The sequence below is a fragment of the Lampetra fluviatilis genome, chromosome 11 (genome assembly GCF_964198595.1).
Source record: "Lampetra fluviatilis chromosome 11, kcLamFluv1.1, whole genome shotgun sequence".
NCBI classification, from domain to species: Eukaryota; Metazoa; Chordata; class Hyperoartia; order Petromyzontiformes; family Petromyzontidae; genus Lampetra; species Lampetra fluviatilis.
Genome location: NC_136285.1, coordinates 13,793,866 through 13,807,734, shown reverse-complemented (window position 1 = coordinate 13,807,734; position 13,869 = coordinate 13,793,866). Strand labels below are relative to the sequence as shown.

At 50.6% G+C, this 13,869-nt stretch overlaps 1 protein-coding gene across 1 annotated transcript; it reads right to left on the bottom strand.

Moving 5' to 3' along the window:
• Positions 1-270: 270 nt before the first annotated feature.
• On the bottom strand, positions 271-13,267 carry ANKRD16 (ankyrin repeat domain 16). Its single transcript, XM_078861055.1, has 7 exons — positions 12,677-13,267; positions 10,639-10,862; positions 8,302-8,344; positions 7,325-7,433; positions 6,353-6,514; positions 5,119-5,197; positions 271-3,733 (listed from the first exon to the last, which is right to left on the bottom strand). The coding sequence occupies exons 1-7, from the start codon at positions 13,120-13,122 to the stop codon at positions 3,582-3,584; spliced, it is 1,215 nt and encodes a 404-aa protein (XP_078717181.1). The 5' UTR covers positions 13,123-13,267; the 3' UTR covers positions 271-3,581.
• Positions 13,268-13,869: the final 602 nt, after the last annotated feature.

Here is a 13,869-nt window from a genome sequence, read left to right as displayed (position 1 = left end):
TGGGAGTAAGGTGTGGTTTAAGGGGGTACAAATGCAACATTAGATGTACACTTTGAAGTCGTGAGCGTTTTCGACACTGAACAATCTTTGATGCTAACGTATTGGATATTCATGAACTCCAGCCTTACATGTTAACCGCGATGTTACTTTGCAGCATTGTACAACAACGTTGGTCTTGCAATACACACACACAGCTAACAGAATGAGGCGTAACCCCTGCCCGCCGCCACCAAGAAAACGTTTTGCAATGAGAATGTTTCAGAGGTTTTATTGCAATAGAAATTCACACATTGATGTAGTTTGGCGATAACCATGACCAATTATCCCCTCGTTTGTTTCTAACTTTCTGCGATCCGAGGGCTGGTTGCATATTCAGATGAGAATGATGAAAACCGGCAAATGAAACTGGACAGCCAGCACATACCTACTGCACATACCTACTACAGCACATACCTACTACAGCACACACCCACAGCACACACCTACATCACAACATTTGAATTAAGATGACCACAGCGCAATTCTTCACGAACAGGTTTTTTGCATAATTCACAAAGGTCGCGTGCATTCTGCACATGCTACTGTGTGTCCGTTGAAGGTTATGGCGCTATTCTCTTCCCTCGTGTCGGATATTTCTCGCTCCTTAAAGACTTGATGGATTTGGGATCCACGGTGGAAAAACAATGGCGAGATCGACACGGAGATCAGGAGCAGAATAAACGAAGAATGGACAAAGTGGAGGAAAAGTGAGTGAAGTGGTGTGCAGGAAGTCAAAGCCAATTCACCTTCAGGGAATAGCGAACAGGGCAGTGATAAGTTCAGCATTCATATGGCTCGGGCCGCTGAGCATGGAAGAAACGGCTGGCGAACGTGAAGAGGGTGATGGGAGATGAGAACGCCGAGATTAATGTGTGAGGAAAGTAGAAAACATCGTGATTTGCCTTTCGTGACTGCAGGAATCCATACTCTTTGGTTCTTTCGGTAAAGTCACATAGGTATAAAACCTTTTAAAACAGTCTGCCTCAGCAGCAGACCATGCTTTCCCACCTGATGGACGCTTGTGTTGCGCCCGGAACGTCGTGATTTATTTTATACCTACGTGATTTTACCGAAAGAACCAAAGAGTATAGAAAACATCGTGTGAGACGCAGGGGGTTTGGGTGATGGGAGCACGGCCAAGAGAAAAATTGAGTGAGAATAGACCGAGGTGGTTCGGACAAGTGACCAGCTGATCGGAAGACGACGTTGGAAAGAGTTCTGAACGGGCCAGTCGAGGGAAAGAGACAAAAAGGCGAAGAAGACGCGGCGACAAAGTTACCGACAAGGACGTGAGAGCATGCGGCGGCGGCGGCGGCGTTACTGTGGACGGCGATGGGTCGAAGGCTGGAGAGAGACTCGGAGAGCGGAGGCCACCTCGTGGGACAAACGTTCCGTGGAACAAGATAAAAGGTTAAAAATGGGTGCAGCACCTCCACACGGCCTTTGGGCTGCCTTAATTGGGCTCGCCATTTGAAAGCAGAATACGCTGCACTTAGTGGTGGGCGGGGGGGGTGAAATTGCCATTGTTAAAGGTGACACAGCCAGTCTCAAAGCACACGCTCCTCAAGATCACATCTGGCTATGCAGCAGACTGAGCAGCGGTGGTCAAATTGCCTCCGAAATTAAAGCAATCTCCTTGATGAACAACTTCACCTCCGCATACTCCCGCTGCTTCAGCCCATCTGGCCAAACTGCTCTTGCACTCTAAGACCCAAATAGGATGGAGACCTCTTATGCCAAAACGCCACCACAATATTATCTTTGACATCATTGAGAATGGGTCATTAATTATGAAACGGTGCATGTCAGCTCCCATTGCTGTATCTTAAAGCAGGGAACTGTGAAACGGGGTCTATTATGAAGCAGTATTCTTCCCTAGTAAACCAAGCCGTCTTTACAATCGCCTTCAGGTCATTGTATGACAATGTTCATACAGCTTAACCCTACATTGTTGAAATGCATCCGCAAACATTAAGCAGATTGTTGACTCGCAAGAACGTGGAAGATTGAGATGGCTTGAGTAGGCCTTTGATAGAATAACGGGTAGATCTTAAGACTGGTGATAACTCCAAGACATACCTGAGCAGTGTACGCACAAAGGCAGCGCGTGTGTTATTTTCTGTGTCCACTTACGGAATACACGGGAGAGAAATGTGATTTGTAAACGAGAGCTCCCCTAAAACTGGGCACGTCGCGATTCGTGGTCACGATTCCCTTCAACAATCGATTCGTCTCGCTCGTACCATCTCGTTTGCATCATCACTAATACTATTTTCAATTGCCAGCTTGTACAATATACATTGCTCCAATTGTCCGTTACATTGGCAGGTCATTTGAATGAATCGTTACTAACCAATATCCATGTGCATGAAATGGATGTATCAGGCGAAAAAACCCCGCAAGTGACCCACAGTAATTTTCCAGCCTAAATCCTGCCATTTCACATGGACACCTGAGGCCTGCACTCCCCTCACAGCTTTTATTTTATCCAGAAATTGTTACAAGAGGCTGCGGTTTTCTGGTAACACAGAATGGGCAAGAGGGTAGTGTCTCAAAAAGCCATTGTTGCACTGCACTTCTATGCCCCTACATCTCTGCTCCCCACCTCCAAAAACCCACGTGGTCTACACAGTGTAGGAGTCCATCTAGCAGTTCATTGATAAAAGGTCTGCCCCTGTACATCCGAGACAATGACACGAATGTGTACCACTTAAACTTCTCATACTGTACTCCTGCTCCCCTACCTTAAATCATATTCTTGTTCTATCCTATATTATGCAAAATTAATATATATTTCAAATTTGATATTTACAAACATTTTTTTCTGACACAGCTATAGATTCTACCCAACGTAGAATAATTAAATGGCATCCATCTCATGAATACGGAATCTCTGAGAAAACTTTAGTACCACACCGATGACCATTTCACCTCTGAATGCATCCGATTTGATCAGATCTCAAGGCTAAGCAGGGTTGACCACTTGAATGGCAACCGCCAATCATAAAACATGTCACATGCAGCTTCAGAGCTATCTTGCGAACATCTATTGTTGTACTTAACCATGCTCCCCATGTATGCGCTCCACACCTCCTCCAACGCACACTGACCGGCGACGTGATGTATAGTCCACACGGTGTGGGGAGGGGCCCCCAACCCGCAGTGGATTGACAAAGGTCTGCACATGCTACAAATGGAGGGCCGATTTTGTTCCGACTTAAAAATATAATAGCCTTATCCAGAGACTGATGGTATGGGGAAAGGGTGGGGCTATCTGAGTAGTGGGTGGGGTTGTCAGTGGAGTGAGTGTGGCCTATGACCAACGTGAGAAAGAGCCAATCGGCTCACTGTGTGCACTGGGATGGTGACCGAGCGGGCTTGGCGATGTAAAAGTGGGAGGCGCTGACGGTTGCAGGGGGTCCTGTCTCGTTCATCACCGCGTGTCCCCGGTCGAGTCTCCCAGAAACGCTGCGGCTTTCGATGCGCGCGCAGCAGAGCGAGAAGGGGACACCGCTTGCTTGGCGGCGTGCGAGCGGCGCTCCTCAGCTGGGCTCCTCCATGGCGCTGACGACAGGAGGTTTTTGCGCGAGGGAGAGAGGGGTCCGCCCCTCCGCGTCCTCCGCGTTGAGCAGCCCGGCTGTGCGCAGTGCGCGCACGCACTCCACGCGCTGAGCCACGCACGCCACGTGCAGCGCTTGCCGCCATTCGGGGAGGCAGGCGGCAGAGTTTCAGTGAGGTCGCGGCGTGATGAGGTCGAACTCGTTGCACACAAAGTGTTTGCCATAAATGAACCGCAATACTTTACTGATCTCATCAAGGAGCATAAACCATCACGCAAACTCTGGTCATTCTCGCAGCGGCTTTTGGTTGGCCATCAAACAAAGACGGTTACTGCATCAAACGCTTTCTGATGCGCTTCTGTGGCCGTCTGGAACGCTCTTCCTTCCGATTTTGTGTCTAGTTTGTTTTCCTTCCCATGCACCTCCAATTAGTATGGTTGACTACGTATGGTGCGAAAGAAGTTCAACATATATACATGTTGAATACTGCACTCTCTACATTGCACTCAGACCTTGCGCAAAGAGGTCTTCCTTGCTGAAGATATTTGCTTGCATTACGTGCCTCTCGCCTGGTTGTAATTCTCAAAAACACATTTTTTTTATCGACTTCTTGCACGTAGGATTTAGAGGTGCTCACCAATTGGTTCATGTCGGAATATAGTGCACCATGCATTCATTAAACAAGAAAAATCATGCAAATGAGTGGATTCTGTAACACTTTCTAAATAGCGTCTGCCCTCAGCAGTACTTCATAAGCAGTACGGAAGCTGTCAGGGCAAAACGTTGTTTAGATAATTGCGCTTAATCCTTTTTGCTCTGAATTGTGCCTCCAAGTGTTGGGCAATCCTTTGATTAGACTGGTCAGCTTTCAATAGGACAAACCTCTAATAACAACACAACTTTCAATTTGAATGTAATCTCTGAATTATCTCTACGAGGGCTGTCATGACCAGATTTTACAGATGGACAGACGAACAGACAGCCAAACGGACAGAGCTGATGCTTTCAAGCTTTCGACCTTAACCTGAAAGCGGTAGAAACAAGCCAATCATTAAGCCAAGGCAACCGATTTTAATTCTTTCAAACTCGTTGTTTGAAAGCATGAATGCATTAGCTCTGTCTGTGTGTCTGTCTGCAACAAGGACGCACGATTACTCTCAGAGATTATCTAATTTGGACAAAATTTTAAGAAAAGTTTCATTTACTATCAGGGACTTATCTGTCTTGAAGCAAGCATATTATTCTAGGTATTGCCCAAGACCCTTAGACCCATATCAGTGCTAAAAGCACACACGTTGGCTCGCTGGTGTCCCGGCCTGACTTGCCAAGCCTCGCTCTCCAGGGCCTACTGTTTCCTATGCCCTGGGCGCGGGCGCTACCTTGACTACCGCTAACCAATTACCGCACTTGCGAGGACAAATGCACGTTGGAAAAGCGTTACGGAATCTATGCATGAGTATGGTTTATTTTCTTCCTCTTTGTTAATTTGTAAGCGGCTGCTGTGTTGTGGCTGGCTTACCGGTCCTGCCTTTGGTGTCCGTGGCGTGCAGGTCGGCCCCCAGGGAGCGCAGAGTCTCTATGGCGCTTACGTGTCCCTCCTGCAACACGGCAGAAGACGCGCAGAGCGTTACACAATCAGGGGGCGGGGGGGCGGGACAGCCGCGGAAAATTACACGACACCTCCACCGCTTCGGCAAACACTGCACCCCCGCTCGTCAGCAATCTAGCGTGCCGCTAATTAACTCGGTCACACGCCAAAGCGGTCACGCTCCTCAGGTGGGCATTGTACAGCGTTCATCTCTCCCCGTTTATAGCCCCTCTGAGGCAGTGAAGGAATATCCTCCTTTAACAGAGGGAGAGAGTCGATCCATCTATCCTAAGTCTATCCATAGCTCAACCACCATCACCTTCGCACAAGCGGTGCTCGTTCGTTTACCCCCCCAACCAAACGGGCAAAGGCGCGGGATGACCCCCACCCCAACGAGGAGCTTTACTTGCAACGCTTAAGACCGGAAGTTGCATGTCACTGTTGCACCACCTCTCCAAACGCGTATGCACGCAGACATTACTGTTGGTTGGCCACCTGTGCAACACGTTCGACATTTGCACTTCACGTAGAATTCCCATATGTCATCATAATCGGCCACACGAGCCGATTTCATCGCCCCGTCAGCGGCATGTGCGTTGAACTTCTTTCGCACCGTATGTAACCAACCGTGCTAATCGGTGGTGTGCGAATGTCGTGAAAACCAAGTTCGCAGCGAATTGAGAAATTGCAATTGCAGAAACCCTAGGCCACGCAGCTCTTTAAGGACCACTTCGTGACATGATTGATTAAGGACCGCCATCTCGTATTCACGTGTCATTGCGGCTCTTGACATATCGGCAAGCGATCGAACAAAGACAGTCACTGCATCGCGCGCTTTCGGATGTGCTTCTGCAGCCGTCTGGAACGCTCTTCCTTCTGATATTAGGAAGCCACTGGAGCTATGCACTTTTACATCGTATAGATTTAAAACTCATTTCTTTCTAACAGCTTTTCGTCTTTAGTTTGTTGTCCTTTGCCCGCACCTCCGATTACCACAGTCTGCTACGTAAGTGCGAAAGAAGTTCAACATACATACAATAGGTATTCAGGTTTTTTATTGTCCAATTGGGAAAAAAAATGACGATTCCTGTTATTTTGAGTGCTGACCCCTGCCCCTTGGGCCAATGGGGCGACCGGGGCCGACGGAGCGACCTTCCCCGCTCACCTTGGCGGCATAGTGCACGGCGCAGAGGCGGGCGCGAGTGTCTTGCACGTTCACGTCCACGCCCAGCTCCTCCACGAGGAAGCGGAGAGCGTCGAGCTGGCAGGTGACGGCGGCCAAGTGCAGCGCCTGGGCGCCCACGGCATCGGTGGCGTTCACGGCCGACTGCCCCAACGACGAGATAAAACGAATATTCACTAATCTGTCTATAGATCTATGTTTATTTTACCAGGTAAGGCCCCACTCTGTGGGTTGGGTCAGGTCACATTCATCGCGGGTCACCGGAAGGTCACCCACGATGAAGCGACCGTGACCTTTTCTTTCATTTCAGACCTCTCCTCTAACTCTGTCTCAACAGAAGTGTCTGTAAACAGGGCGGCGCTACATTTCAGACGATTTGAAACGCGCATTTTTCCACTTCCATTTTGCGTGAAAAGTTATAACGCCATCCAAACACGTACGTAAATTATTGATTTTGTTGCTGTTGGCTGGTGCGGGTCTGGTTGCGGGTAAAAAAACGGCGTTGAAGCGGGTTTCGTGTTCGGCAAGATCCGGCAAGAGGCAGGTCGGATTGCCAGTCAAATAGTTAGGCCCATTGCAGGACTGTGATCGCAGGGTATGTGCCCCACCTAGTGTGGATATGGGGAACTTCAACGTACTTCAGACGTAGTTCTGCTACATCATCTTCCGTGCCAGCCTGCGTACGCATCTCACGTGTTATCGCGGATTGTGCTTTACTGTATTATTTATTATGAAACGTAATTTTTCCGTAACGCATTGTTCTTCAGGAACACAACTACTATAGCGTTATAGGAGAACAGCGTATCGATTTAGGAAAAAGAAAGCACCTTGCAGAGCCACACCGGAACCCACAGTACGGGCGGGCCTCTGGCACGCGCAGCGGAGATTCGTGGATGAGCTCACCTGGCGGATCAGCTCACCTGGTGGATCAGCTCACCTGGTGGATCAGCTCACCTGGTGCTTCTCCAGGAGCAGCCGAGCCACGTCCAGGTGGCCATGTCTCACCGCGTCCACGAACGGGGTCACGCCGCAGCTGTCACGGCCGTCGGGCACAAACGCGCACCTACAACCCGCGCGCGAGGGTTCACATCACTTGCCGGTCGCTTGACTCCACCTTGCTTCACATCTCAATCGCTATAATGGTCAGCGTTGGTGGGGTTTTTTTGCTTAGGGGAACCCAAGCGCCTGTCCCCTGTGTGGCACAAGGTGAAGCAGTACCGGCCTGAAAGGGGGGCATTAGTCTGTCAGGAGGGGGCCATGTTGCTGTTGGTTAATCCAATAATTCGCTGGCAATTTTTCGAATTTTGCAAATCTGGACGATGACGCTGGTGCACATGGCCTAGTCTTATTGTGAATGTCTTTATCGTCCAATGTGAAGCTGTATATGTATGGTCCATACACCCGCCGTCTTAACCAAGACTTTGTTTTATTCAGCCTTGTTTACCGAGGAAATCCACCGAGTCTCAAGACCTTGCAATCCGAGCTGAGTATTTACAGATCAAATTTCAGCACTGCAGCTGTTTTGGGCAATACGGGGGGGGGGGGGGGGGGTTGAGCTATGGGAGAAAATAGGAGAACCTGGGGAAACCCATTCAGAACGGGGGGAGAACAGAAAATGCACGCTCCACACGCGTTAGGACTCGAACCCAGGTACATCTTGCTCCGAGGCAGGAGTGTTACCACAGCACTACCCTGCCTCGCAAACCTTGACCGGAAACCCGTGCAAGAAGTGGGAAATGCCCCCCCCCCCTCAATCTCACTCGTGTCACCGTCAGTGACGTGGATGATGCAACTGAACATACAAGAGTGCGCATCGTCAAATGAGGCCACGTCATCCCAACAGTTGGGATGCCTCCACTGGCTGCCAGGTCTATGTGGATCGTGCAGCGTGGGTGCACACAGCCTGGAGCCGACTGCTCGACTCAACTCACCTGTCCAGCAACATCTGCGTGACTTCCAAGTTGCCGTGCATGGCTGCAAACAAAGAGGGAAAAACAATTGATGTGGAAATTGCTTTTTTTCCTCCAAATTTACTCTCGAATGTGTACGCCGCATGCTACAATCATTGTCAGTCATTGTCTATCAACTGCTGGATGAAGGCCATCCACCAGTTCTACGATGCCACGATCCGACCTCTCATTATCCCGTCCAGAGGCGATGTGCCCTACCCACGCCCGCTGAGTTAACAATGCGTTTCTCATGCGTTCCACGCTGTGCGTCTTAATATTTCCGTTGTTCTGTGCAATTCCAAGCGTGCATCTCTCCACGCCTGTCAGCGTTCAATCCATTTGTCCTGACTGGCAATATGCACCGATTGAGAATGGGGGTCCCCCTCCGGGCACGGTGGGGTACAAAAACATAACAATTGGTCCATTGGAACCTCATTTGCCAGTAAAAAATATAATTGTTTTTTTACCCTTCTATCTGGCAACAAAACTGACACCTTTTTTACAAGGAGTCATGTTTGCATAGACCACAATACCTGCAGTCATAATGCAAACAAAAAACATAACTCTGATAATGTGCACTGTCCTTGAAGTTGATTGGTCTACACCCGAGACTAGGCTCTAAGGAAGGCTGTCTCGGGTGTGGACCAATCAACTTCAAGGACAGTGCACATTATCAGAGTTATGTTTTTTGTTTGCATTATGACTGCAGGTATTGTTGTCTATGCAAACATGACTCCTTGTAAAAAAAAGGTGTCAGTTTTGTTGCCAGATAAAAGGGTAAAAAAACAATCATCATAACAATTGGTGTTAACCCTATCTGGCAATAAAACAGGAGTTGTGTTAAGATGTTCAAACTCCAAATAGAAACCTTTTTTGCAAGTAAGTTACTGCATTAACCACACACGGTGCTTGTGGTGAACATGCAAACAAAAACATGCTCTGATAATGATTAATGTGTGGCATTGTCTTTGAAACTGATTGGTCTACACCAGAGACAGCAGCCTTCTTTAGGGCCTAGTCTCACCAGTGTCAGACCAGAGAACGCCAAAAGGCGAACAGCACAAAAGGCGAACAGTTTTATTGCCAGAAAGGGTTCAAACCTATTCTTATTTTATCAGACTTTGATACCGGCAATTTCAGATTTTCAAAAGCACTCAAAACCTACTAATGTCTGTCTCTTTGTTTCGACATATTCATTTCAGTCAGCCGTCGTAACCTGTCCGAGGTACACAGACTTTGTTGTTTTCCAGTTGTCTCTCACACAGATGTCTTCATCATATCATACCTGTCAACGCATGCAGTTTACCCATATTCTTGTACAGGTCAATTGAGTAAAAAAGAAATGTGTCTATTTGTTTGTATTTCTCCTTTGTGATGGGACTATTTAGGATGGACTTTGAGATGTCTAAGGGCACGGGGTGACCAATAAGTTCTGAATTGGTCTGTATTATGTACGCACTGTTAAAGGGTTGACAGGTATGTGCCATTTGTTGAGTCAACTTGTTGTCAAATTTATACTGAGCCCAAGTTCGCAGTTTATTTTATAAAATTAGGCTGCAGTGTGGCACAGTGGTAACACGTCTGCCGTGCAGCAAATGGGACCTGGGTTCAATTCCTGATTCGGGTACCTTTCAGTGTGCAGTTTTAGTGTTTTTCCCTATCTTGTATGGGTTTCCTCCCATAGCTAAACTGGCACACAATGTTAACTGCTATTGGCCAAAATATCCCAATGATGAAATATTATCTGCAAATTACTCAATTGGGGTTACGCATTGCAATGTCGACCGCCCCTCCCCCCCCACTGAGAAAAACTGGGGAGGGCCCTCCTTAAAAATAAAATCTTGTGAGGCCTATGCTAGGTAAACAAGCGCAAAAATAACACTACTCACGACCAAGTTTCCTACAACATTTCCTGCAGTTGCATCACTTTAATTCGGCAACGATGTAACGAGATAAACAAGTTCATAATAAAGGGTTTTGAGTTAGATCGCGCAAGTATAAATGTTGCCACACTGCCCGGCGTGGTGGAAGTATGACGCAAATCAATACTATTCTGGCAAATCGCCCGATGATGCTGGATGTAATTACCAGCGAAACGTCGTACTTAGGTTGTAAATGTTGTGGATTCACTCTCTGAAGTAGTAACTATTTGGCGTTTTGTTTACGCGACAAATCCCTTCCTGATTGGCTGTGTCGGGTGGTGGAGGGTTTCGACACACGCGATCTGACCCAAAAACCTTTATTATGAATAACAAGGGCACGGGTCATGACGTCGCCACCGCCGCCAAGTTAATGGGGTGTAGGCCCAGGCCGGGCTACCGGAGGTGTGGAGCGGAGTGCGGCCCACAGAGCTGCACGTGTCCCACGCTGCGGGCGACGCGTCCAGCAGAGCGCCCACCACCGCCGAATCGCCCGTGCGGCACGCCACGTGCAGCGCGCTCCAGCCGTCCTTGTTGCGCACCGACAGGCTGGCCCCGTGCGCCAGCAGCTCGCGAACCACGTCCAGCGAGCCGGCACGGGTGCAGGCCATCATCAGCGGCGTCCTGGGGAAAGGAACAAAAAAAGCCAAGGCAGTTAACATCCCGCCGCGGTGTCTAGATGTTAACTGCCTCGCCTGGTATACAGGAGGTCGTGCGTTCGATCGGGACCCTGATGCCTGCTGTATATTTGAGTTTGCATGTTCTCCCCGTGGTCGCGTGGCTTTTTCCTCCGGGTCCTCTGGTTTTTTTTTACTTTACATTTAGAAACGTGAGTTTAAGAGTATGTGGCTGCTATAACTTTACACATAAGCCACTTAGTTCAGCTATCATTTGTGGCCAGGTCGATTCTGAAACATGAGCGATATAACTCAGTAGGCCTTACCTGGTGAATTAAAAAATTAAGTTTAATAATTTTCCACTGGCACATCCAAGCACTGTATGGGCGTTTTTTGCCACTGGTTATTTGCCATTCTGAGCCAGAAACCAACCATACTGTACCTTTAAATGCGAGCCTCACGTGACATCCGAATCCGACTTGACTTGACTGTGTATTCACACATTAAATGGGAATTTTGGTTTAGAAGATGGCTCTCAGTGGATCTGTATAACCCCTTTTCCCACCGGTACATCTCTGAACCGGGCCTGCAACAGGGGTCCTCACAATTTCCTGCTGGATAATTGCCATGACCAAACTGAAGCCTCTGGACAACTGTGAAAAAAAAGAGCTTCACAGCTCATCGGATTTCTCCGCTCTAAATACAACATGACGATTGTGACATCTGCCCGATACCGGCTGGGGTTTACGCAGAGGGCCAAGGGTGACGACGTGACGTGAGTCAAGTCGTGGGGCTGCGGAGAGCACTGCAGTAAAAATCCGTTGTTGTGCTGCACTCCTATGCTCCCACGTCTTTGTATCACCGACCCAAACTGGAGGTATGACGCAAATAAACACATCGTTCGCGGGCCGTTTTCCAACGCGTTTGCCTGGCGTGGCCGTCCCTAGTGGGGCAATGATGACACGTGTAACGTGAAATCTCGGCGCGTGTTGAGCCCACACGGCCTGCGTGTGTCCCCCAAGCTGCGTGTGTACCCCAAGTCTGCCAGATCCCCCATCCCGAACTCCAACCCTAGGCTGCCATCTCCCCACCCCCCCAACCCACCATCTCCCCACCCCCCCAACCCACCATCTCCCCACCCCCCCAACCCACCATCTCCCCACCCCCCCAACCCAACATCTCCCCACCCCGCCAACCCACCATCTCCCCACCCCCCCCAACCCACCATCTCCCCACCCCCCAACCCAACCCACCATCTCCCCATCCCCCCAACCGAACCCACCATCTCCCCACCCCACCCTGCCAACCCAACCCACGATCTCCCCACCCCCCCAACCCACCATCTCCCCACCCCCCCAACCCAACATCTCCTCACCCCGCCAACCCACCATCTCCCCACCCCCCAACCCAACATCTCCCCACCCCCCCAACCCACCATCTCCCCACCCCCCAACCCAACCCACCATCTCCCCATCCCCCCAACCCAACCCACCATCTCCCCACCCCACCCTGCCAACTCAACCCACGATCTCCCCACCCCCCCAACCCACCATCTCCCCCCCCCAACCCACCATCTCCCCACCCCCCCAACCCAACCCACCATCTTCCAACCCCCCCAACCCACCCCACCATCTCCCCACCCCCCCAACCCACCCCACCATCTCCCCACCCCCCCAACCCAACCCACCATCTCCCCACCCCCCAACCCAACCCACCATCTCCCCACCCCCCCAACCCACCATCTCCCCACCCCCCCAACCCACCATCTCCCCACCCCCCCAACCCAACCCATCATCTCCCCACCCCCCCAACCCAACCCACCAGTCCGCCTGCTTAAGGCTGTCCACCCTGGCCCCGTGCCGCAGCAGCAGCCGCACGCAGGGCCCGTGCCCGCCCGCCGCGGCCTCGTGCAGGGCCCTCTTGTGCTCGCGGTTCGCGGCCTCGGGGTCGGCGCCGAGCGGCGGGGCGAGCAGCAGGGCGAGGAGGCGAGGCCGCCCCAGGCGTCCCGCGTAGTGCAGCAGGGAGTCGCGGGCAGAGCCCCTGCGCAGGGAGGCCAACCGGGACAGCCCGGCCGCGGCGGTGGCCTCCGTTGCTCCGGTGGTGGCCACGGTAGTGGCCCCGCTGGTGGCCACGTGCGTCCCGTCGGACAATTCTCGTGGCTGCAGCTGCTGCAGCTGCTGCAGGTGAATGGACAGCGCCACGGCTGCGGCGTCGTCACTTTCCTGGGCCAGTTTGAAGAAATATTCGTCATCTTCTGCCGGTGACATGGGCTCCTCCTCTGCTGTGTGTCGCGTGTGTTGTGTTCACGCCCCTGAACGCACGGACAGACACGTGCTGTGGGGCCGCTTCCTGCTGCCGTGGTTGTTGTTTTTGGTAACAGCCACTGCGCTCGGTCCACACGGTGATGACGAAACACGTGGATCGCCAGTTCCGCAACCAGCGTTGTCAGATCAGAGGGTTAAACACGCAGTCTTCGTTTTTTGGTGGTTAAATAACGTAAATGTCGTTAAACCCACCACACCCAATTAGTAAGGTTTGACACTTAAGCAAAACATGCCAATTCGTTACTTCTACAGCACACCGGTGTGTTGGGAGAGAAAATCCACGAAATGTGACGTCATTTATGGACGGCCCCAAAGCGCGAGATGGAGGCCTCCAATACGGTATCGATCATCGGGGTCCGTTGACCATACTTCACCACGATGATGAGTGCACGTTGGTGGGATTCGGGGCGCAGAAAGCCACTGATGCGAGCCGTTGCTGGAAATTCTTTTTTTTGGTATCCGGATTCACAGCGCGGTGGGCCAATCACTCCACCAGCACTTTCTCAACATGACAATATATTTGTGGTTTATATTTAGCTTGGTGAGAGTTATTTTTTTGCTGCGAGGAATTGTTTATTGCACCCGACGCCTTTGCTAGGCTGATTATGTAGAGTAAGGTTCTTTAACTGGTGGCTCCGTTAACGTTTGTTCGTGTCCCCGCACGTAACGATACACAAATCAGTGACATTA